At 39.6% G+C, this 26,771-nt stretch overlaps 1 protein-coding gene across 1 annotated transcript in view; it reads right to left on the minus strand.

The window, feature by feature from the left end:
- Positions 1-7,491: 7,491 nt before the first annotated feature.
- C1H1orf87 (chromosome 1 C1orf87 homolog) overlaps positions 7,492-26,771 on the minus strand; it is a 126,839-nt gene continuing 107,559 nt past the window's right edge. Inside the window, 3 exon segments of the mRNA XM_032639279.1 lie at positions 7,492-7,652; positions 15,276-15,483; positions 18,695-18,774. Coding sequence (XP_032495170.1) covers positions 7,492-7,652; positions 15,276-15,483; positions 18,695-18,774 — 449 coding nt within the window.

Here is a 26,771-nt window from a genome sequence, read left to right on the forward strand (position 1 = left end):
AATAATATTCCATTGTGTGTGTGTGTGTGTGTGTGTGTGTGTGTGTGTGTGTGTGTGTGTGTATACCACATCTTCTTTATCATTTCATCTGTTGATGGGCACTTGGGTTGTTTCCATGTCTTGGCTATTGTAGATAGAGCTGCTGTGAACACTGAGGTGCATGTATCTTTTTGAATTAGAGTTTTCATCTTTTTGGTATATATGCCCAGGAGTGGGATTGCTAGATTATATGGTAAGTCTATTTTTATTTTTTTAGGGAACCTCCATACTGTTTTTCCATAGTGGCTGCACCAATTTACATCCCCACCAACAGTGTAGGAGGGTTCCCTTCTATCCACACACTCTCTAGCATTTATTATTTGTAGACTTTCTGATGATGGCCATTCTGACCAGTGAGGTGATACTTCATTGTAGGTTTGATTAAGAAGCAGACTGGTTTTAATCATTAAGAGCATGGTAGAAGAACAAAGTGGAGAAGACCCAGCTACTTCTTAAAATATCTGACTGAGAAGGAACACATATAACTTCAGTTCACATTCCACTGATAAGAACTAATCACAAGGCCATGCCTCAATGCAAAGGGTGCTGGGAAATGGAATCTCTGCTGGACAGCTACTTTTTTCATCTTCAACTCCCCATTATGGAAGAGGGAGTAAAAATTTTGGTAGACAGGTAGCTATCTCTGCCACAGTGTCTGAAAGAAACACTCCATGAGTGAGTTAAAGAGAGAAAACTCAAAAGAGTCTGAACGTGCAACTTTACACTGCAGAGTTCCAAGGGCTGGAATTATGTTCCTTTTTCTCTGACTTTCAAAGGTGTGTCAGTAAGCTTAGCCAAGTTTTGCCATGATAACAAACAATCCCAAATTCTTAGTGGCTTAATTTTTGTTCATGCTCCAAGGTTGACTTTTCTTTATGTATATGTCTATAATACTGATTTCCACTCTGTTCCACATTGGCCTTTGCTCCTGGTCCCAGCCTGCTCTCAGAGAGCTTTCTGAATTGTGGTAGAAGAAAAAGAGAAGGTGGAAGAATCATACAATGTCTTTTAAAGCTACTGTTAGGAGTGACATGTTTCTTCTACTGATCTTTATTGACCAAAGTAAGTGATTGGGGTCAACAGGGTGGGGTTGACAATTCTCTTGCTGGAAAGGGAGTCATGAGTCACAGGCCAAACTTAACTTCAATGAGGTGGGAAAGTATCACCCCCTAGGGAGAGGATACAAGTTTGTAACACTAGATATTTTGAAAAATAATATAATATACCCTACAGGGGACCCAGAATTCCCACCCTTTGGAGTTAGGGCACTGGAAGTTCCTGTGGAATTGCCCACCAATTTCAGGGGAGAGTCACACCTTCCGTTGTTGGCAGTCACTCAGCATTAAAAAGGGGATTTAGATTTCCAGTCTTGTGAATGTCAGAGGTAATGTCTTCCTCACTTGGGCTGCTCTCAGCATCCCTGGAGTCCTGTGTTCAATACTCTCTCCTCAACACACGTGATGAGGGAAGGACCCCAAATCCTGGCTTATGGAGTTAAGGAAAGAAGGTATACAACCTGGTGTGTGTGTGTATGTATTGGGGAGGAGAGGATGGCAAATTCTGAAAACTAGGTGGAAAAGAGATTAGATGTGGCTTGCGTATGCTCTTCCCTTTCCTGGAAAGATAATCTCCCTTTACTCACCTGGAAAAATTCCACTCAACATCTCAGGGTGAGCACAAGTGTCTTATCACAGGAAGCTCTCACTGATCTGCTTAAGTGGAGCATTTATACCCTCTGTTTGCCTTCCTCATTCCCAGGAGAAATCTAACAAAGTGCTTGTCACATACATACAATTATTTATTTTCTTGCTATTATGGGTTGAATTGTATACCTGCTTAAAGACAGGTTGGAGTCCTAACCCCTAGTGCCTCAGAATGTGACTTTATTTGGAACTAGGGATTTTACAGAGGTAATCAATTTTAAGGTAATGACCTTAAAATAAGGTCATTATGGTGGGCTTTCATTTAATATGATGTGTCCTTATAAAAGGGGGAAATTTGGGCACAGAGACTGACATGCTTACAGGGAGAACACCATGTGAAAACAAGGCAGAGATATGGGTTATATTTACATCTATCAGCTGAGGGACCCCAAAGATTGCCAGCAAACCACATGAAGCTAGGAAAGAAGCACAAAACAGATTGTCCATCACAGTCCAAAGAACCAACCCTGCAGACACCTTGACTTTGGACTTCTAGCCTCCAGAACTGTGAGGCAGCACATTTCTGTTGTTTAAGCTACCCAGTTGGTAGTGCTTGGACACAGCAGTTCTATCAAGCTGATATACTTGCTTACACATCTGTTCTCCCAATTTCCTCCCAGTCTTGAGACCCTCCCCAACTTGAGTCCATTCTGGAGGAAAGAAACAAAGCTTTCTTTCTTCTTCTTCCTCTTCCCCTTCCCTCCCCCCTCCTCCTTTTCCCTCCCCCCTCCCCCCTTTTCCTCCTCAGCCCCTTCCTCTTCCTCCTCCTCCTCCTTTGGCTCCAAGGGAGGGTAGAAAAGGGATTAAAAGGATAACAAATTTTAGAAGAACAAATCGGAGCTGTGTGGAGAGGAGAAGATGACAAGGAGTGAGAGCCACATCTCTGAAGGTGTTCAAACACAGGGAGGCTGAAGGAAACTCTGCTAAGGACTGGTTCTATGAGAATGCTGAGAAAGTGCTTTGCTGGTTGGAATCTCCCAGGGATTGGCCTATTGATCAATATTTTGGAATTCTGGTGATATGGAACCTCATGGAACTCTCAGAGATTGTGTGGGAGAGCAGGATGTGTGTTTTGAGCAAGGGCTTAGTATAAGGTGCCAATTGCTCTCCACCAGATAAGTCTTTGTCAGAGCTCAATCTGCCCGTGAATTTGTCTGGAATCCATTCCCAGCAGCACCATCTGCTTGTGATTGTCCTACCATCTGACTGTTTACCCTCTGTCAACCCCCCTCCCGTGGGCACTCCCACCACCAATTAGAGTCCACCCATTGTCCAACCTGGATAAACTGAGTCTGAGGAGAGACCTGGCAGCACAGAGAGGGAGGAGGAGGGAGACCATCCAACACACTGGTGTTCAGGGCCAAGAGCCCACCACGCCTTCACACAGGACCTGGGGAGGAAGCATGTGGCTGAGCCAGAGCCACATTGTGCCCCAGGCAGACTGATGGCTCCACAAGTAATATTGATGCCTTTTGTTTGGAACTCTTTGTGGATGCTTCCCATGTCCCAACCAATCACGCTAAATGCTGGGCCTCCCCCAAGGCACTTTGCCTTTTGCACAGCCCCATGGCCAAATGTGCAGGCAGATGAGCGCCCTGAATGCTAATGAGGGGAATGGCTGGCATTCCAGAGGCACCAGCTCTGGGAACCCCTACCTTTGTTGCTAAGGAGACTTGGAAGCAGAGCTGAAAGGCTCTCACAAGGGGTGGGGGGTGAGGAGGGGGGAGCAGAAAGGGGAGTGTTTATTTTCAGAGCCACACAGTTCTCCAGCCAGCTCCAAAGCTGTCCAGTTTCTGATCCCAATTAGAATATAAAATCCCGTTATTGTTTCTCTTAATGATCTCGGGAAATTCCTCTGAAGAGTTAGTGGGCACTTAGCAAACTGTTTGGATGGCGCGATCTGTATAGTTGTGCTTCCGCTTGTGTGAACCGATCACGTCCAGAGTCCTGAAAACACCCTTTATTCCTGTCTCCAGAAGGTGGTGATGAGCTGGGGGTACTGGAAGAGGGCAAAACGTTGCTGGCTTTTCCAAATGTTCATGTGGAGGTGCCATTCCACAAACGTGTTCCAGGTTCCCATTGGATGGTGAATCTGGGCTCTGTGCTGGGAACAAAGACCAGGAAGACCTTGGTCCTGGCTTGGTGTGTCCACTAGACTTGCTGGGGAGTCAGACCACACACACTAACGGGAATTCTGTGGGTTATTTGCTCTAACTGTGACCTGCAGGGCACCGCTGGACTGGAAGTTGTGCACTGGGTTCTGGTCCTGACTTCGTCACTCACTAGCTGTTACTCCTTTGGCAAATCCATTTACCATCCAAGCCTCAGTGTCTCATCTGTACAATGGGCATAGGAATGCCCACCTGGTTGGGTTATGGTGAGGAGTAAGGACAGGAGAGAGAATGAAGAATAGAAATGTGGAGGACATGGTCTCTGCACTCTAGGACCACACGACCAGTGAGCCAACCATTGGCTTATAAGGTGTCTGTATCTGGAAAGGGTGCATAATGATTTGGCCCATTGAATGGTGTAAAAGGAAACACTGTATAAGAATAAAATAGAAAGCCAGTTCCCCCTTGTGGAGCACATCTCTGTGCCAGTGTCAGGCAATTTGTATACATTATCCCCTTCAATGTGAATGACTCTATGGGGAGGTAGTGGATTGCTCAGGGTCACACATCTGGGAAAGAGTCTGCCCAGGTGGTGAGATCCAGCCTCTGCTATGTCTTCAGTGCTCTTTCCATCTTTAGAGGCTGAGGTTTTTGGAGAGTTGGGGCAGATGCAGTCGACACCAAGTCCCTCCAGGGAATCCTGGAGGTTAACCGGGCCACTGCACACAGACACCCATTTAGAAAGATTCTGCTAGAGAAAGCTGGTCAAGATCACAGACACCAGACTCCCTCTACCCAGTGTTTATTAGAAGTTCACAATGACACAGTCACAGGAAGTATATGAAACAACTCTGATCTGAGAAAAAAAAAAAGAGAGAGAGAAGGGTAACATTGTCCATAAGCAAACCATGCAAAAGCTTTAGCATAGTGGTCACTAAAAAATATTCTGAAGCATAATGACCTCATAGCATTTTGCTGTTTGTGTCCAGTGGTTTGCTTCACAGCCCGGCCTCATTTAACCTCTGCTGTCACTTTGTCACCGAGATATCTAAGCTGTTCTCTATGGCTTAAGTTGATTTTTTGTTTTTTTTTTTTAATGCTTTACTCAGAGAAAATCTAATGAGTATTTACTTTTACAAGGGCAAGTCTTACACATACACACCCTCACACCTACATACCACACACATCCTGGGGTAAAGCAGTGGAGAATTCCAGACCGGAGATGATCTAAGAGCAACTGGCCCTTGGTTCTAGAAAGCAGATGTATCTCAAAATTTGTTTGCGCTGTAGCAGTAGTGTTATTGCTCTCTGCCATTTCACACAGACCATTGTTCAAGCTTCCTGAGGCTCAGCTGCTAAGAGAAGGGACATAAGAAAGGCCCCCATCTCTACTATGTGTCTGCATGACATGGCTTTCAGTGTTTATAAAACTCCCCTGAAAAGTACAATTACTCCCGTTTTACAGGTGAAGGAACTGAAGCTCAGGGAGGTTTAACATTCGCCAAGGCTGCCACCTACTAAGTGCCTGAACTGGATTTTGGCTGGTTTTTGAAATTAATTAATTAATCTATTTTATTTTATTTTTTTAACATCTCTATTGGAGTATAATTGCTTTACAATGGTGTGTTAGTTTCTGCTTTATAACAAAGTGAATCAGTTATACATATACATATGTTCCCATATCCTCTCCCTCTTGCATGCCCTTCCCTCCCACCCTCCCTATCCCACCCCTCTAGGTGGACACAAAGCACCGAGCTGATCTCCCTGTGCTATGAGGCTGCTTCTCACTAGCTATCTATTTTACATTTGGTAGTGTATATATGTCCATGCCACTCTCTCACTTTGTCCTAGCTTGCCCTTCCCCCTCCTCATGTCCTCAAGTCCATTCTCTATGTCTGCATCTTTATTCCTATCCTGCTCCTAAGTTCTTCAGAACCCTTTTTTTTTAGATTCCATATATGTGTGTTAGCATACAGTATATGTTTTTTTCTTTATGACTTACTTCACTCTGTATGACAGTCTCTAGGTCCATCTACCTCAGTACAAATAACTCAATTTCATTTCTTTTTATGGCTGAGTAATATTCCATTCTATATATGTGCCACATCTTCTTTATCCATTCATCTGTCGGTGGACACTTAGATTGCTTCCATGTCCTGGCTATTATAAATAGAGCTGCAGCATATCCCTCCAGCCAATTATCCATAGGCACAACCCTGCAGCCTTCTTCTGCTTCACTTCTCTGAGCCTCTGTTTCCTCATCTGTAAGGAGCTGTGAAAGCTGCCACATCGAGTTGTCAGAGTTGGATGAAACAGAGTACGTCAAGTTCCTGACACACAGTAGTTGCCCAATGCATATTACATTGTCTGATCTAATATTCTAATTTCCCTCATTTGGTACTTTGGTAGCATGAGAAAGCCATGTTTTTCTGCTTACTTCTCTGTTCTAAAAGGCAGCTAGGAATCCCAAGGGCTCTAGAGTGTTAGAGGGGCATTTTTCTGGGCAACTCAAGGATTATAAAAACTAGAGCAGGAGAGACTAGAAGGCCCTCAGAGATCATTTACGTTGGTGGATCCAAATTATTTTGTTCTTAAGGTTTAATTTATAAGATTTTAGGAGATACCCCACTATGTAAAATGTATTAAAGGGGATGCTCAGAGACCTTTCTGTTTGCTTTTTCCCTTGACCTAACTCCTTCATCCTGTCTTCCACACACAGAGATTGGAAAATCAGGATCCAGGTCATTCAGCATTAATGATGGTACTGGGAATACTTCTGTCTCTGAAGTCCTGGGCTTCCTTCAATGAGCTCATACTGCCTGAGTGGTGTGATGTGAATGTAAGTATGTATGTTGTGGCCAGGGTAGTGCAAATTGCAGGGGGGTGGATGTTAAGACTAGAAGAACTGTGGGAACTGGTGGAAAATTTTACTTGGTTTTCCTGCCAGAGGAAGCAAAGAAGATGTTACCTATTTCCACAATCCTTTGTTCCAGGAGTCCCTCCTCAAAAGTTGTATTCAATACTCTGGGAAAAATATCCTTGGAGACAGTGTAACATCATCTAGTTTTGTACTAGAGAAAATATTGAACTTGTTCAGAAAACTTCACTTGAAATTTTGCTTCTGCTGCTTGGGATTAAGATAATATATTGTTAATACTTTTATTTTTCTTACAATTGTGGAAATCCTAGAATAGTGACTAGAGGAAAGGCTGACTTACTCATCCAAAAAAGATATATTTAGGTCTATTAATTCACAGGCATTTTTGGGAGTTGACAACATCTAGCATGTTTTTTACTATATGGAATTGCAGGGTTTGCAAAAAAACAGTTTGATCAGCAATACTGAAAAAAAAATCATTGAATATTCATCACCAGCTTTATAAGAATAGAAGGGGATTTTAAGAAATTGGGTTTTTGCCACCTCAGAAGAGAAAACCTGGTTTCCTTGTATCACTTTGAGCTGCTTATGAGTGAGCATCATAGCCAGAAACCAAGTCCAAGCTCAAAGTGTTGACAATAGCTGCATCAGCCTCAACTCTGACAGCACCTCCACCACTGCACTCGGGCTGAGGAGAAACATGTGTCCGGGTAAAAAGGGAGACAAAGGGAACATCTGTTCTCACAATATGGGCTTGTTATTATAGCTCCTTTAAGTACTGAAGCGCTGGCTCCAAGAGCATATTTTCTCCAGCATGGAATCTCCGCAAGGCTTGGTCAATTTTCCGAGGGCTCAGGGACAGGTTGTAAATGAGATTGTAGTTGTGAATGAGGCATCTGGCTCGTTCATTCTCCAGAACTCCTGCCATTGGGTTGGGTGGGTGGGAGCTTTTTAAAAGAGTATTTTTTTTAGAGTATTTTTAAAAGAAAAAACAAGAAAGAGGAAAATTCATTAGCTTGAATGACTTCTGAGCAAGAATTAAATGCTAATATTTTGAAATTTTAAGCTTCTTAAAAACCAAGTGACACCCTTAAAAGATATTTACAATCCTGGCTATGCATAATAGATGTTGAGAGGAATCTGAGGGTGATTTTGGGGAGGAGATGGGGTCCAATATAATCCATAGGTAGACTCTAAAGCGATTTTAGCTTGTTCTTCGTAGCCATAAAACTTTAAAAGACCAAGTTTTGAAAATGGTGGGGTGCCGGCTAAAAGCAATTCCTAATTGCTCTAGTTTATGTTTAACTTACTGAAATATCCAAATATGTTCCTAGACATGCAGGATTTAAACAGCTCATTTTTATGCATTTCTGGAAATATATTTACTGTGACTCCCTCCAGCTTGCTGTGTGATCACAGGTAAATCACCTAACTTCTTGTGGCTTAGAGTCTAGATCTGTATAATAGAGATGGTAGTGCTTATCACAGGACATACTCTGGTACCCACATGTTATATGTACCAATACCAATGTGTTGTCCATGCTAAGGGTAAGTAGATTTTGATAACTGCAGAGAGGAGTTTAAGGGTAGAACACAACAACAGCAAAGGTCAGTGACTCATTCATAAGCCCTTAATTGTGAGCTTATATATGTCAGATACTGTGCTTGGGAATAGAGAGGATTTTGAGAAGTGGTCTGTTACCTTAGGAAGATCACCAACCAGTTGAGGTGATAAGAGATGCAGAAAATTAATTAGAGTGCAACAACAATAACAATAACGACTGATACTCATATATAACATTTACCATATTTCAGGCACCCCTCCAAACAATTTACCAATATTAACTCACTTAACACAACAACCCATTTTACAGAGAGAGAAACTGAGGCATAGAGATGGACAGATGCCCAAGGTTGTTCTAGTCCATGCATTTAACCACCATACTGTATTATAGAATGGGGGAAAGAGATTGTTTCAAGCAGGGCTCAGATTGTTTTCTAAATATTTTCCATGAATTGTGAAGATCTACGCTACAGGTGTCAAGCTTTTAAATATCTTTTATAGGGGTGAGATACATCCCTGGCATGTGGCTCTTCTAGTCTCCTGTACTTGTGCAGACTATAATAATGATTGTGAAATTCTTTCTCAAAGAATCCAGAAGGAGTGGTCCCCTGGTCATTTTGCAGAAAGCCATGACCAGTCTATTAGATTTGGGCTATAGCGGATACCTGTCATCTCTCTTTGAGCTCTGTTTGGATTTAAACGTGCAAGGACAGTTGAGCATGATGTTCTTCTCTGAACTGCTCTCTAATGAGTGTTTTTAACAGTGGACTACAGACAGCTGGGGTCCTAATGTGATTTATTCAATTCAATTCTATTCAGTTCAGTCCTGTCCTGTCCCTTCCCATCCCATCCCATCCCATCCCATCTCATTCCATACCATCCTATCCCATCTCACCCCATCCTGTCCTATCCAATCCACTGTTTTTAAATTGTCTGTTCTATTCAGGTTTATTTGCTGTCTCTTTCTCCTATTAGAATGTTGGTCCTTTCCTTTGAGGAAATATCTTCCTTTGAGTTGGCCAATTGCATCTTTACAATTTTCTGGATTGGGTGGAGGCTCTTGACCTGGTCTAGGTTGGCTCCCTCAAGACATTTCCTCATATTCCACCTCTGGAAATATAAGTCATGGACTTTGGAGTAAGTGTCTGACTGAGGAAGTTACTTTAATTTTCGAGCCTCAGTTTCCTTGACTCTAAAATAGGGATAATCAAATTGTTTGAAAATTAATAAAATAGTAAGTGCTTAGTACAATACCCAGAACTATTAAGCACTCATTAATGTAGGTATTTTTATAGGATAGTTATAATGGTTATATCATCAATATTACTTAAAATACACAAGAAAATATTTTAATTAGAAGAAATTATTTATATATATAATTTAGTTTATATTTTAATTAAAAATTAGAATTAATATTAAAAAATGCATATAAGAATTACCACTGGTGTGTGTGTGGGCCTTTTCTTCTATCTTCTAAGTTTTACCGTTGGTAGAGGATTCGCGCATCAGACGAAAGTCCATTGACTGAAATTTATCTCTGTCTAATTTGCTGTCATTAGGGGATGCCCAAGACAGCTGCATAAAATAATCTTACAATCCATCTTAGTGTTGGGAAGCTTGTCCTTGTCCCACCAGAACCAGAATGAAATAAGAACCTCTTTACTATCCACTTCATGTTCAGTTTACAAAGAACTTTTAAATCTCATTGGATCCTTTCTCAAATCTGGGAGGTATGTTTTATTATTATCAGTCCTATTTTATAGACAAGGAAACAGGCTTGGCGAATATAAGTGACTCAGCAATTGGTGAAGTCTAGACTTAAACCTGGTTAAAAACACACAAAGAAACAAACCAACAAACAGAATCTCATGATCTTTCTGGTGTGTCATGGGTGATTGGTGTAGTGGGAAGTCCAATAGAACTGGGTTAGAATTATGCCTCAACTTCCCACCTGCTGATATTTTATCACTTTGAGTGTGGCTTTCTCCTCTGTAAATAAGGACATTAATCCCTTCAGCATGTGGTTGATGTGAGGAGTTAGTGATGCAGCGTAGGTTAAGTCCAGACCCGCGTCCTTGAGGGCTCTCATTGCACTATGCCTCCTTGAACTCTAAAATATTTTCTGTCTAGCCTTCAGTTCACTGGGAAAATTCCCAATCTACCAGTCACTCAAATATTTATCCCAACCACCCATCTTTCTTTAGAAAGCCTGACCAGTTATTCATAGTCATTCCTTATTTCTTTCTCCTCAAGGATATTTTCTTGACAACCCCCATTAAAGAATAAGCTCAGAGCAGGTTCCCAGAAATACTAATTTGATGATGGATGTTCTGCCTTCACCCTGGATGAGGAACGCCCTGGCCTACATATTTCCTTGCACATAATAAAGAGCACTGATTCATCATTGGGCAGAGTAGGGATGATCTGCTCAGTGTCTAGAGGAGGGCCATGGTGGTATGCTAAATACTGTGGCTAATAAACCAACAAGATGACCTCAGTTAATCCTCTTTCCTCATTAAAGATAGTTATAGATGTTTCCAGATTTGGCTGACACATTCCTTGGCTATTGAGGAACTAATGAATTTCATAGAAACAGAGAAAACAGGCATAAATAGTGAAAAGGCCATGAGAAAGTCATTTCAAATCTGCCAGAATCTGCCCCAAAGTCAACAAAACTCCATTTTTCCCCAGAGCAGTTCAGAAGTATGAGAAAGGTCCCAGTCTTTGGGAGTCTCTTAGCAACTAAATTTATGATCCATCATCCATCATCAAAACTCAGCATTTGTTTCTTTGGAAACGTCTTTTCTCTCTACCTGATTTTTGGTTTTGTTTTGTTTTTGTTTGTAACCCCATCAACACTCTCACAGTCTTGATGTGTAAACACAGACTCATGAAATAAAGGTTATTTCAGTAAACTTTTGATCTCCTTTTTTCCCAGTATCTTCCCTAAATGACCCATTTCAGCTTTCCCTGTGTTCTCCTTTGGTTGAACCTTTGGTGGACACTGCGTAGAGAATTAAGCCTCATTCCAGCCTTCAGGATTCACAGTAGGGTCTCAACTTCACTATTCAATCCAACGTGACAGTCAGTCCTGTCTTTCTCACTTTCTTCCCCATCATACTCATTCTCACCTTCTAACCTTTGCAGAATATGGTTTCATACTCAGAATGCCCTACCCAGCTATTCAAAGTCTACCTCTCCTCTGGGCTCAGCTCAAGTTCTCTCTTCCAAGAAGCCCTCTCTGAGTACTCACTGAGCTTTTTTCATCTCTTCTGTCTTTTCTTTGGACTCTTTAAGTCTAGTTTGTGTCTTTAATTATAATACTTTATTCTGTCTTAAAATTTTTTCTTTTACTGGCTTTGAACTATTGGCAGCCTCTGTGTCTTACCTAAAAGTTCCTTGAGGCCAGAGACCATGTCTCATCCTTTCTGGTTTCCCTCCTGGTCCAGCCTCTAACACAGGGCTGGGCTCATAACAAATGTTTAATAAATGAGTTTCTAATTCATCTAGATGAATTTTTTACCCAAAATTTTCATTTCCCCCTCTCTTTGGTATAGTTATTAGAAGTCCTTGGGTATTACATGGTGTTCATACTTCATGTGGTCTAGAATTAACTTGCATTGGAAATTCAAAGCAAAATGAAACAAAAACATACAGAGAATGAAAAGGCATTAGTGCTGTTATATGATTACTTCTAGAAAGTACTATGTGTACACTAACTTTTTTTATTGAGATGTAATTGATATATCACATTGTGTAAGTTTAAGATATACAATGTGATGATTTGATACACATGTATATTATGAAATGTTTACTGTAATAAGGTTAGTTAACAAATCCTTTACCTCCCATAATTACCATTTTGTTGTTGTTGTTATGGTGAGTACATTAAAGCTCTACTCATAATAACTTTCAAGTACACAGCACAATATTGTTAATGAGAGTCACCATGTTGTACGTTAAATCCTTGGAATTTCTTATAACTGAAAGTTTCTACCCTTTGACCAACATTTCCACATATTTCCTGGCAACAACCATTTCTATGTGTTCCATATTTTTAGACTCCACATATAATGCTAAGTCTTCATGAACAACAGTATGTAGTTAAGTACAACAATTTCAGTGCATATGTTTTTGTATGTGCTGCCTCTTTTCCATTTCACAGGTCTCTGACCTAGTTCTGAATTTCATTATCTCACTTAAGCATTGCAATAACATCCTTTATCCTTTTTATAATTTAAATTTCTCCTTCATTCTTCACATAGCCATCAAGGACCTTTCTGAAATACAACTTCATCATACCACTCTCCTGCTTAGAAACACAATGTGCTCACTATCTTTGAATTAAATCCAAGTTGTTTGGTCGGTCATCTAAGACCTTCCTAGATCTGATCCTATCCTATATTTTCACATTTTTCATTTAATATTCTTCTTAATAGCCCTTGTATTCTATTCAAACCAAATTCCTTGTATTGAGCTTCATACATAATGCTTTGCTTGGCTAACTTGCATGTTTGCCAGGAAGGGCCCTCTATTTCAGTCCTTTGTATACAAACTGCACTTTCCCTTAATGATCAATTTCACACTAACATAACCTTATCACCTCACTAGGAATGAATTCTCCTTTGTCTGAATGCCCACATAGCACCCTCTAATGGCATTTATCACCTTCTATTTTGGGTTTAGTTATTTATGTACATTCATTTATTTGTTTCTTAAAAAAGGGTTGAACAGAATTGTGCAAGGTACTCAGGATAAAAAAGTATCTTAGTACTTAGGTAGTACTAAGTCCCAAATAGAAAAATACAATATATCAAATATGATAATGGGTGTTAAAGAACTGTAAGAGGCCAGATAAAGGTTGGCCTTAATCTGTCTGGGGAAACCATGGGAGTCTCAGAGGAGTAGAGCTTGAGTTCTGACATAAAAGGTGTTTAGGTATTAATTAGCCAGGTGGACAGTGTGGGGAGTTGGTGGGGACAGAGGAGAGGCAGACAGCTCAGGTAGAGGGCGTAGGGTTAGAAAAGGCACAGCCATGGGCTTCTCTGGTGGCGCAGTGGTTAAGAATCCACCTGCCAATGCAGGGGACACGGGTTCGAGCCCTGGTCTGGGAAGATCCCACATGCTGCGGAGCAGCTAAGCCTGTGCATTACAACTACTGAGCCTGTGTGCCACAACTACCGAAGCCCACGCACCTGGAGCCCGTGCTCCACAACAAGAGAAGCCACAGTAATGAGAAGCCTGTGCACTGCAATGAAGAGTATCCCCCGCTTGCCACAACTAGAGAAAGCCCATGGCAGCAACGAAGACCCAATGCAGCCAAAAATAAATAAATAAAATGTTTTTTTGAAAAAGAAAAGGCACAGCCACAGGAGAAAGCAAGACACAGTTGAGGAAGGCAAGTTATTCATTATGATGGGGTAGGATATGCTGAGAGAATTAAAATAGAAGGAGAAGATACTGGTCAGGTGGATAGAGACCAGCTTTTGCCTTGCTAAACAGTTTAGAGTTCAGCCTGTTAGCAGGCATGCTGATGATTTCAATCAGGGGAATTACAAGGTTGGATTGTAGGTTAGACTCAGAGAAACTGTAAGCAACCTGGTGGGGGATTCATGTCTGATTCATCTTTGTGTTTCCTGATTGTGCTCAGCATAGTGCCAGGCACATGGTTTATGTACAAATTGTATTTGTTAAGAAGTGAAAGAAAGGGATGTGTCCACTCTTAGACTGCAACACAAATGGAAAGGTGTGTGACTGCTTCCGTGTCCTGGCTATTGTAAATAGTGCTGCAATGAACATCGGAGTGTATGCATCCTTTCAAACTATGGTTTTCTTTGGATATATGTCCAAGAGTGGGATTGCAGGATCATATGGTAGCTCTATTTTTAATTTTTTAAGGAACCTCCATACTGTTTTCCATAGCGGCTGTACCAATTTACATTCCCACCAACAGTGTAAGAGGGTTCCCTTTTCTCCACACCCTCTCCAGCATTTACTGTTTGTAGATTTTTTGCTGATGGCCATTCTGACTGCTGTGAGGTGGAACCTCATTGTAGTTTTGATTTGCATTTCTCTAATAGTGATGTTGAACATCTTTTCATGTGTTTTTTGGCCATCTGTATGTCTTCTTTGGAGAAATGTCTATTTAGGTCTTCTGCCCATTTTTTGATTGAGTTGTTTGGTTTTTCTGATACTGAGCTTCATGAGCTGTTTGTATATTTTGGAGATTAATCCCTAGTCGATTGCTTTGTTTGCAAATATTTTCTCCCATTCTGAGGGTCGTTCTGAATGGCAAAGAAGATGTGGTACATATATACAGTGGAATATTACTCAACCATAAAAAGGGATGAAATAATGCCATTTGCAGTGACATGGATGGACCTAGAGATTGTCATACAGAGTGAAGTAAGTCAGAAAGAAAGACAAATATATAATATTGCTTATATATGGAATCTAGAAAAATGGCACAGATGAACTTATTTGCAAGGCAGAAATAGAGTGACAGATGTAGAAAACAAACTTATGGTTACCAAGGGGGGAAGAGGAGGTGGGATGAATTGAGAGATTGAGATTGACATGTATACAGTACTATATATAAAATAGATAACTAATGAGAACCTACTGTATAGCACAGGGAAGTCTACTTGGTGCTCTGTGGTGACCTAAATGGGAAGGGAATCTAAAAAAGAATATATATATACATATATATGTATATATATGTATATATATACATATATATATACACACACATATATACACATATATATACACACATATATATACACATATATATACATATATATATATATGGCTGATTCACTTTGCTGCACAGCTGATTCACTTTGCTGTACAGCAGAAACTAATACAACATTGTAAAGCAACTATACTCCAATAAAAACTAATTAAAAAAATTTGTGGAGCCCTGTACAAAATGAAAAAAAAAAAAAAAAGACATATGAGCTGTAAGCTGCACACTTCACCTGTATTACTCAGATCACACAGGTAGAGGGCATTTTCTAGCTTCCTGAGCCTGTCGACCCATGTCTCACATTCTTCAGATGTGTTTTTCATCACTGGACTGACAAAAGGCTGTGAGACTGGCCTGATCTTCAAAGTGCTCAGGAGATCTTTGGGGGCTGAAGTCTCAGCAGGAGGGTTTTCTGGCTGCAAATCCTTTTCTGGAGTTTTCTACCAAAACAACACAAACATTTCACTGGCAACATATTCATAACCCAGAGCTCCCCCAGTATCTTGGCCAACATGAGGCTACACAACTAGCAAGATTTATTGTAGGTCTGGCTTTGTAAAGAACTACTATGTTGAATACTCTCTTTTTTCTTTAAGAGAAGGATAACATTGTGACTTTTATTCAGTTTGCATTTCTGATTTACACAGAGGTTTTTGTAACTGACTGAGACTTTCATGATGTTCTACTCTGTTTTATACTAGTGGGATCAATAGGCAATGCATATAGTTTCTTGGTGGGAAAACCTCTGGATCGTGAGTATGAGATTCTTGACAAAAAGTGATTGAAACAATAATGGTGTTAACTTTGGCTTGTGGGCTCACTATAATGAAGCGTAAGGCACTAGTTCTGTCTGTCCTATTCATTTAACAAAGGAAGCTGAAGTCCAGAGTGGGGAAGTGACTTACTAAGATCATATAGTGAATGGTAGACACAAAACTAGATTGAGGTATATACCTAGCTCATCTTTGTATCCTAACCCCATGTCCAGTACAAAATAGAGATCTTTTTAGAATAAATAGACACATGAGTGTCAGTAGAGCCATGTAAGACATTCTGTCACCTGTCATGTAGAGAGAGTGAGCATCTATTGTTTGATCTGCCCAACCCCAGTTTTCCAGGAATTGCCCCTCCTTTCAATCCATATGGCTATAGAGAGAACCGTCATGTGTCTAAGCACATAGTGCAGGACTGGGCATCTAATGCAAAATGTTCAGTAAACACATTTTCCAGTGATTTTGGAACCATTTGTGAGAGTTAAAGCCAGAGATAGGAAAACAGAGATCATTCTGGATGAGAGGTAAGAAGAGAGAGACAGAGAGGATATGAAACTGACAGCAGAGAAGAGAGAAGATATAAGAAGTCATGATGATGTTCAAGGTTCAAGCCTTTGATTTTATTGTTATGTTTCTATCCTTGGGGAGATATATGTATACATACATACATACAAATAAATAAATAAATAAATATATATATATATATATATATATATAAATATATATATTATGCTCCTTCCTTATCCTTCTAATAAATTAAGTTGGTAGACTTGGTTATATTAATTGTAATTCAAATATTCTTAACTAATTTTTCATAGAATTAGGCTTTCCAATTTGTATACCATCTGTGCTTCTCCCAAATTTCAAATACCTGAATTTCTCCAATTTTGTACCTTGTCTCAAACCTCTCACATATAAGCTGTGGAGATCCCCTTGCTCTAAAGAATAGTAATTTAAATAAGAGGCCAAGTTAACAAACATGGATTCAGCTGCTACTGGGGAATGTGAAGAATTGTCTTGTTTAAAATAATATAATGTTATACAAAACTGTACCCATACGGATGACTAGTGACCAGTACATTTTGAGAGATTAATATATAAGAATTCTACTTTGATAAAGTCTATTTTGGGAGAAGCTGAAAGTTTTTATAAAGTAAATAGAATAGTGATTCTCATACTTCTTAGAGCTTTGGACCACTTTAGAAATCCAATGAAAACTTTAGATAATCTACCCAGATGGATGCACATTTGCATACAGTTTGGTGGATGATTTTAGAAAATTCAAAGAGGTCCTTAAAGCTGAGAAACTGACTTTAAATAATTATATATTTCTTCAGATAATTAACACTCTCTTTGACCACTAAAGACAGGGAATGGGGGAATTTGTATGGGCCTGAATTAAGCTAAACCTAGGAAGTAAGTACGTAAGTAGATAACTAACTAACTAACACACCCTATACTGTTTTGGTCCCACTGCGTCAGGATGAAGTCCAAATTCCTTGCTTGGCTCATAAGACCATTCAAGTTCTTGTTCTTCCTTCTCTTCTTTCAATATATACATCATTTTCTCCAGCCACATAAAACCAGAAAAAAAAATACAGCTGTTTGATGCCCTTATGCCTTATATACGCTGTTTCCTCTGTTGTAAAACTCCTTCTTGCTACCTATGCCTTGATGCGTTAGGCTCCTACTCATCCTCCAAGGCCCAACTCATATTTCACTTCTTGGGGGAAGCCTTCCCTGATAGCCCCAGCCTAGGTGAGGGGCAATTCTTTGTAGCCCCTTTATCCATCATAGCACTTATTATGGGATAGTGTAATTGTCTGTTAGAGTATCTCTCCCATCTGCTAAAGATCTTGAGCCTGGACCTGTGAGATAATCATTTATGTATCTTCAAGTTCTGGTTAGTGACTGTCACATAGTTCGTTCTCAAGATATGTTTACGGAATGAATAAGTGAATGAATAAATGAGTGATTTTCCTGGAACAATAGGAAAGTTGCTTTACCAAACTTCTGCTTCAAGTCCCCTTTCTAAAAAGTGGGACAACGAATGCTGCTTATACAGGAATATGAGAAGAATCGATTATTGCAGAGGCAGTAAAATCCTCAAACAAGAGACAAAATAAAAGAGCAAAGTATATATTTTTTATAATCTTATTCACAGCAGACTTAACACTCAAGGAGAAAAGCATTTGCTGTTGTTTCTTGCATGGAAAGAGGCTTGCCAAAATGGATACTATTTTCTAAAATATTTCGAAGTGTGAAGTGCATGAAGAGGCCTCCCGTCATCTGAAGATGAATTATGTTCTAATCCGGGCATTTAAAAACAACAACAACAGAGAAACTCAGGCAGTTTTTCAATTCTGTCTGCATCTTCTCCTGGTTAAGTGCTGGGAATATTAAAATGAATTTTAAATGCTTGCCAGATTTTTTTTTTTAAATCAAAGAGCCCATTACATTTTAAAATGGGATGTCTGGGGAAAAGGTCACCCTAAATTTCTGGAAGCTGGACTTAAGATGTTAAAATAGGTCTCACAACCATCATTTTGGCAGTTGGTGGACTGGTCACAGGCTCTGGAAGGACACCTGTCCACATGCTACAAGTTCAACTTTCAGGGGCCAATGGCAAGCCCATCACTGAGTGGTGATAAGTGGTTTCTGCATGCATACCAGCTAGGAGAGAAACCAACCACACTTTAGGAGTTTGTCTGTATTCCTTCTCTGCTGGAGTAGAGTCTTGAAGTCAAAGATAGTCTGATAGTCAAGGCACTGGGTGGAAATCAAAAATTCAGAAGGGAGGGCCTCACCCAGCATCAGTGAATAGAAGGTGAAGGATTGGTGAAGCCCTTCGCCGAGGTCTGTATACCCAGCTGCATACCATATGTTCAGTTTTTCCTTGAGATATCTCATTAACTTCAGGATGCACTGGAGTAGCAGAGGTTTCCTTTCCTTTCTTTCCTGGATGAGAAAGAAAAAAATGGTTTTAGTTTGGTCTCTTCATTTTAAGACATACACATATACACCCAGGCAAAGAAAATGTGGAGGCTTTGCTATACGATTGGCATTGTAAATGGTGATGGGGATACACTGGTGGATAAGAAAGATCTAGTTCCTGCCCTGATGAAGCTCACAAAGGGGAGGTAAATGCTAAATAATCACTCAAGATTATTATTTAATTACAAACGACCATAAACACAACACAGGAATATGTGAAAATAAATTCCTTTTGGGCTAGGGATAGGAGTGGTGAAGGATCAGAGAAGGCTTCTTGGAGGAAGTGACACTTCAAGTGGGGACCTGAAGGATGAATAGGAGTTTCCAGGCAAAGGTGATTGTGGGCATGTGCATAGAGCAGAGAGTTCCAGATAAGCAGAGACATCAGCCTGTAGAACTGTCCTGAATCAGGAGGGCTTTTACAATTTGGGAAGTGGCATGGGACCTCTTCCTGTGGTTCTGCCTCTTAGAGAAGCAGGCACTTCTGCCTCCTTTACCACCCAAGTTTGCACTTGAAGGATCGTGTAAAACCTTTGTCTTCTCCCTTCCTTGTTCCTTTCAATGGTCAGAAGTCCTATATGGGAAGAGGTTTGAATGGCATCCCTAACCCAGGAGATTTTACTGTTCAGGTGCTAGCTGCTCGGGCTGCTGCCTTCATGAATAGAAGAAATTTCCTTAGGATGCAGGAAAGAGACATAAAGACCTTCAGTTTAAATCCTCTGAGGCTTATTGTGGGCATCATTCATTCATCACTCAGCACCTGTCATCAGACTTGGCAACATTCATTTACTGTATAAATCAGTATGACGACGACACAGCATAGACTTCTGGGAGCTTCAGCTTCAATATTTACTGTGTAATTCAAATATGCCATTAACAAATACATATTGTTTCTGAGTTGGGTGTTGCTGTTTTCAATAAAATGGTTCAATCAATGAATTTTAAACAAAAGGTAGAGGGTGACAGTATAACACAGTGGTGGAGAATAGAGGCTCTGAAGTCAGATGCCTTGGGTTTGAGTCTTGGCTCCTTTCTCTATTAGCTGCATGACCTAGGGCAAGGGACTTGTCCTCTTTGTGTCTCAGTTTCCCTTTCTGTAAAATGGGGATAATGCCATCTATAGGTTATTGTGAGGATTAAATGAACTAGAAAATGTAAAGCAAATACTTGGAGCATAGCAAGTACTCAATAAATGTTAACTAATAGTGTTATCTATGTAAGGATGTTTATATAAATAAATTCACATATTGGATCAAAAAGCCTTTTGTTAGACTTTTAACATTGCACCTACAACTCATTATGAATCTTCTCCCACAGTTTCTTGATGGAGAAGGCAATGTGATTTCATAATCTTCTCTGAAGTCCCAGCACCCAGCATTAGAATAAATACTCATTGCATGTTGGTTGACTAAATGGATGATCATGTGCCCTAATCTGAGGTTTGGAAAATACAGTCACTGAATATATAGTTCTGTGTCTCCCATTCCTTTTCAGGCCCTATGGGAGGAAGGATTTCTCTCTTTATCCTTCTATACCTAAGCCAGATGCTATAGATGAACTTTGGTGTCAGATCTGATGCTATAATCTGGCTGCTTCCCTTTACCAGCTGCAAGCTTTCAGATCCTAATTTTGTCAGTCGTGAAAAGGGAATGATAATAGCCTTCTGCAATAATATTGTGGAGATTAAAAAAATTACCTAATAAAATGCTTAACATAGAGAAGATGCCCAATACGAGGTAGTATTATTTGTTATTGTGCTATTTTATGTGATCTTAAGCAATCTAGTTTCTCCAGAAAAGAGGACTTTACATTAATTATGATGTGCCAGGCATTTTTGTGGGCACTGTTCACATGCATTATCCCTTTTAGTATAAGATCTAGAACCTAGAGTTGGTCCTGGTCCAGTTTCTCTACTGTCTGCACTTCTAAAAGTTCTATTAGAAGAAGATGCATGTTCGTCTTCCTGGTCTCTTTTAAGCTTCCCTTTCTCCCTCCTAATGCCTATAAGCATATTTTAAAAGGTAATGGTTTGCACATGTGAAAATTGAGAAACCTGAGGCAGAGGTGATTTTTTTTCTTTCTAACACAGCAGGAAGGATAAATAATAACCATCTGTCTAGACTGCCAGTTGAAGATTTGTGCTGGAGGAAATAGGCCAAGCTGGATTCTAGAGATTTCCAGGTATTGGAAGGACCAGGTTTCACAGGGCTTCCAGTGAATTCTGAGTTACACAGCCAGCCACACCATCTCTCCCCCACCCCAACTAATGACTTGAAATCAACGGTCTTCAGCACTGGCTGCTAAAATGCTCCCACCTGGGGAGCTTTAAAAATTACCAATGCCTAGGTGTCACACAGACCAATTATATCAGAATCTCTAGGGGTGAGAACCCTTTTGGAATTCTAAAAAATTCCCAGGTTATACTAAAGTAAAGCCATAATAGATAACAACTGACTTAAAAGAATGAAATAATGCCATTTGCAGCAACATGGATGGACCCAGAGATTATCATACTAAGTGAAGTAAGTCAGGTAGAGAAAGACAAATATAATATGATATCATTATATGTGGAATCTAAAAAAATGATACAAATGAATTTCTTTATAAAACAGAAATAGACTCACAGACATAGAAAACAAACTTATGGTTACCAAAGGGGAAAGGGGCAATGGGAAAGGGAGGAATAAATTGGTAATTTGGGATTAACAGATATACACTACTATATATAAAATAGATAAACAAGGATCTACTGTATAGCACAGGGAACTATATTCAATGTCTTGTAACAACCTATAGTGTAAAGGAATCTGAAAAACATTATATATATATATATATATATATATATATATATATATATGAATAACTGAATCACTTTGCTGTATACCTGAAACATTGTAAATCAACTATACTTTCTAAGAAAGAAAGAAAGAAAGAAAGAAAGGAAGGAAGGAATGAAGAAAGAAAGAAAGAAAGAAAGATAGAATATGGCCTCATTGGACCTACTGGATGAAGCTTTTGTGAGAAGAAAACATATATATCTTGAATATCTATATATGTCAGACATTTCCCACATGTTTTCTTACTTCATCTGAAGAATAACTCTGTGACGTAGAAATATCTCCATTTGACAGGTGAGGAGACTGAGCAATGAAAGTTTCAGTTATCTGCTTGAGATGACAGAGGTAGGGTTAGGTTGGGATTCTAACCCATTCACTCACTCAATAAACATTTGTTAAATGCTTATTATGATACAACAATGAACAAGGCAGAATCTTCTCATGGAGTGTACACTCCAGTGGTGAGGGCAAACAAGTAGGTATGAAAAATAATGTCAAGTAGTTATAAGTGCTAGAAACACAACTAAAGCCAATGATGTGGGTAGAAAGTAATTGCAGTTGCTATTTTAGATAGAGAATTCACCAAAGGCCTCTATGAAGTGACATTTAAATACAGTCCTGAGTGGAGAAACAAGGGAGAAAGCCATGCAAATGTCTGGGGAAAGATCATTCCAGGAAGAAGCTATCACCAGGGCAAAGGCCTCAAGGAAGGGAGTATTTGGTGCATTCAAGCAATAACAGAGAAGAGCCTAGCTGACATGGGATGAAAAGAGAAGAGAAGTGGGTTAGATATTTGCAGAACTAAAGGGCCTTATGGGCCATGCATGTGACCCTTCATTATGCCCTTCTAGTGATATCTTGCTGGCCACCCCTCCCTCATCCCAGTGCTGTGGTTTGGTGGGAATAATCCTTAGTTCCAACTCCAATCTTGGTTTCTGATTCGTTGAAGACTATTTTGGTATCCCAATCACAGTCTTGGTTCAAAGACGGACATGAAACTCAGTCTGAGTCTCTGACATGAGAGGAGATATCTGTTACAGTTTCTTAGCTAGTAAAGTTCTCTCCTTCTTGGCAGGACCTCCCAAAAGAGAGTGCTGTGAATATATGATGAACATAGCTGCCAGAGCTATTTTGCTATTATAGGAGTGCCCAGAGCAGCTGGGACACCAACATTTAGAGGCTGAAGATGATGCCAACACCAGGTAAAGCAAGCAGAGAGCCAGAAAGGAACAGATCCTTGATCTGACACTTGAATGGCTAGATCAAACCATGTCTATAGCTCTTGCTGCTGCAAGACTTTTAAGTTACATAAACGAAATCTCATTATTGTCTAAACAAACTGAGTTGGCTTTTCTGTCCCTTCAGTATAAGTAGTTCTAACTAGGAATTACTATGGATTTTTTTTCCTTAATAAAAGGGAGGTTAAGCTCTTAGCCATTTTTCTGTGCTATCTTGAGTGATGGGCCGTCAGAAAATGTTTGAGGGGATCAATGAACCTCTGAGGCTACCATCATTCCCTCCTAATTTTCCCCCATCAGTAGTCATGCTATAGCCCTACTCCATGCTTCCTGCTCTCCTTCTTTCTTTCCCTCACTTCACAGGCTCCACTGTGAAGAGATTCAAAGTTGGGGTCGTATTTCATTTTTGTAAAATACTACTTTAGATCTTAGAACAAACCATGTTTGGAGGAGTCTAAGCTCTTTTGTGTTTGTCTTCATGGGAATTTGTATCATTTCTTGGATCTGTGGCTTGAGATATTTTTATCACTTTTGGAAGGTTTTCAGTCATAATTTCTTCAGATATTGCTTCATCTATACTCTCTTCCTCCTCTCCTTCTGCAACATAATTACACATATGTTGGATAGTGTCACCATTTCCTATATGTCTCTTATACATTCTTTTGTGTATATCCCATCATCTTTTCTCATTTATGCTTCAATCTGGTTATTTCCTATTGAATGATATTCCAGTTCACTAATTCTCTCTTCAGCTATCTTCTATTAAACCCATTTGTTGAGTTTTTAAATTTAATTTTTGTATTTTTTAGTTCTAGATATTCCATTTGATTCCTTTTATAGATTCAAATTAATGGCTGAAAATTCTTCATCTTATTCATTTCCTTAAACATATTAATTACAGTTATTTGAAAATCCATGTCCTGTTTTGTATCATTCATGACCATTTCTAACTGAACATTTTGTATGGATAATTCAAGAGATTTTATGAGATGTTAATGTCTTCCACAGAGGGTTTTTTTCTTCTTTCTGTTGGTTGTTCAATTTGAATTTCAAACAATATCTTTCAAAGAAATATTGTTTTGTATTTTTAAAAGTTTTTATTGGAGTATAGTTGATTTTAAATGTTGTGTTAGTTTCAGGTGTACAGCAAAGTGAATCAGTTATACATATATAGATATATCCACTCTTATTTTTTAGATTCTTTTCCCATATAGGCCACTGTAGAGTATTGAGTAGACTTCCCTATACTATACAGCAGGTTCTTATTAGTTATCTATTTTATATATAGTAGTATGTATATGTCAATCCCAATCTCCCAATTTATCCTTCACCTCACTTATCCCCTGATGACTATAAGTTTGTTTTCTTTCTTTCTTTCTTCTTTTTTTGGCTGCCTTGGGTCTTCATTGCTGCACATGGGCTTTCTCTAGTTGGGGTGAGTGGGGGCTACTCTTCATTGTGGTGTGTGTTTCTCATTGTGATGGCTTCCCTTGTTGTGGAGCACAGGGCTCTAGGTGCACAGGCTTCAGTACTTGCAGCACATGGGCTCAGTAGTTGTGGCATGTGGGCTCTAGGGCAGGCAGGCTTCAGTAGTTGTGATGCACAGGCTCAGTAGTTGTGGCTCACAGGCTCTAGAGCACAGGATCAGTAGTTGAGGCACATGGGCTTAGTTGCTCTGCAGCATGTGGGATCTTCCTGGACCAGGGATTGAACCCATGTTCCCTCCATTGGCAGGTGGATTCTTAACCATTGTGCCACCAGGGAAGTCCCCATAAGTTTGTTTTCCACATTTATGACTCTACTTCTGTTTTGTAAATAAATTCATTTGTACCCCTTTTTTAGATCCCACATATAAGCAGTATCATATGATATTTGTCCTTCTATGTCTGACTTACTTCACTCAGTATGACAATCTCTAGGTCCAACCATGTTGCTGAAAATGGCATTATTTTGCTCTTTTTTATGGCAGAGTAATATTTCATTGTGTATATGTACCACATCTTCTTTATCCATTCCTCTGTTGATAGACATTTAGGTTGCTTCCATGTCCTGGCTATTGTAAATAGTGTTGCAATGAACATTGGGGTGCATGTATCTTTTTTAAAATGTATTTATTTATTTATTTTTGGCTGCATTTGTCTTCATTGCTGCATGCAGGCTTGCTCTAGTTGCAGTGAGAGGGGGCTACTCTTTGTTGCGGTGTGTGGGTTTCTCATTGTGGTGTCTTCTCTTGTCGTGGAGCATGGGCTCTAGGTGTGCGGGCTTCAATAGTTGTGGCACGTGGGCTCAGTAGTTGTGGCTCGTGGGCTTAGTTGCTCCGTGAAATGTGGGATTTTCCTGGACCAGGGCCCAAACCTGTGTCCCCTGCACTGGCAGGCAGATTCTTAACCACTGTGCACCAGGGAACTCCCACATGTATCCTTTTGAATTATGGTTTTCTGGGGGTATATCCAGTAGTGGGATTGCTGGGCCATATGTTAATTCTCTTTTTAGTTTTTTAAGGAACCTCCATACTGTTCTCCATAATGGCTGCATCAATTTACATTCCCACCAACACTGTAAGAGCATTCCCTTTTCTCCACACCCACTCCAGCATTTATTTTTTGTAGATTTTTTGATGATGGCCATTCTGACTGGTGTGAGATGATACCTCACTGTAATTTTGATTTGCATTTCTCTAATAATTAGTGACATTGAGCATCTTTTCATGTGCTTTTTGGTCACCCATACATCTTCTTTGGAGAAGTGTCAATATAGATGTTCTGCTCATTTTTTGATTGTTATTTGATTTATTTATTCTGATATTGAGCTGCATGAGCTGTTTGTATATTTTGGACATGGATCCCTTGTTGGTTGCTTTGTTTGCAAATTATTTTCTCCCATTCTGAGGGTTGTCTTTTCATGCTGTTTATGGTTTCCTTGCTGTGCAAAAGCTTTTAAGTTTACTTAGATCCTATTTGTTTATTTTTGTTTTTATTTTCATGACTCTAGGAGATGGGTCAAAAAACATCTTGTGATTTATGTCAAAGAGTGTTCTGCCTTTGTTTTCCTCTAAAAGTTTTATACTGTCTGGCCTTATATTTAGGTCTTTAATTAATTTTGAGTTTATTTTATTTATTTATTTATTTACTTTAACATCTTTATTGGAGTATAATTGCTTTAGAATGGTGTGTTAGTTTCTGCTTTATAACAAAGTGAATCAGTTATACATATACATATATCCCAATATCTCTTCCCTCTTACATCTCCCTCCCTCCCACTGTCTCTATCCTACCCCTCTAGGTGGTCACAAAGCACTGAGCCAATCTCCCTGTGCTATGCAGCTGCTTCCCACCAGCTATCTATTTTACGTTTGGTAGTGTACATATGTCCATGCCACTCTCTCACTTTGTCCCAGCTTACCCTTCCCCCTCCCCGTGTCCTTAAGTCAATTCTCTAGTAGGTCTGCGTCTTTATTCCCATCTTGCACCCAGGTTCTTCATGACCATTTTTTTTTTTTTTAGATTCCATATATATACGTTAGCATACAGTATTTTTTTTCTCCTTCTGACTTGCTTCACTCTGTATGACAGACTCTATGTCCATCCACCTCACTGCAAATAACTCAATTTCATTTCTTTTTATGGCTGAGTAATATTCCATTGTATATATGTGCCACATCTTCTTTATCCATTCACCTGTCAATGGACACTTAAGTTGCTTCCATGTCCTGGCTATTGTAAATAGACCTGCAATGAACATTGTGATACATGACTCTTTTTGAAATATGGTTTTCTCAGGGTATATGCCCAGTAGTGGGATTGCTGGGTCATATGGTAGTTCTATTTTTAGTTTTCTAAGGAATCTCCATACAGTTCTCCATAGTGGCTGTATCAATTTACATTCC

The sequence above is a fragment of the Phocoena sinus genome, chromosome 1 (assembly GCF_008692025.1).
Source record: "Phocoena sinus isolate mPhoSin1 chromosome 1, mPhoSin1.pri, whole genome shotgun sequence".
Classification (NCBI taxonomy): Eukaryota; Metazoa; Chordata; class Mammalia; order Artiodactyla; family Phocoenidae; genus Phocoena; species Phocoena sinus.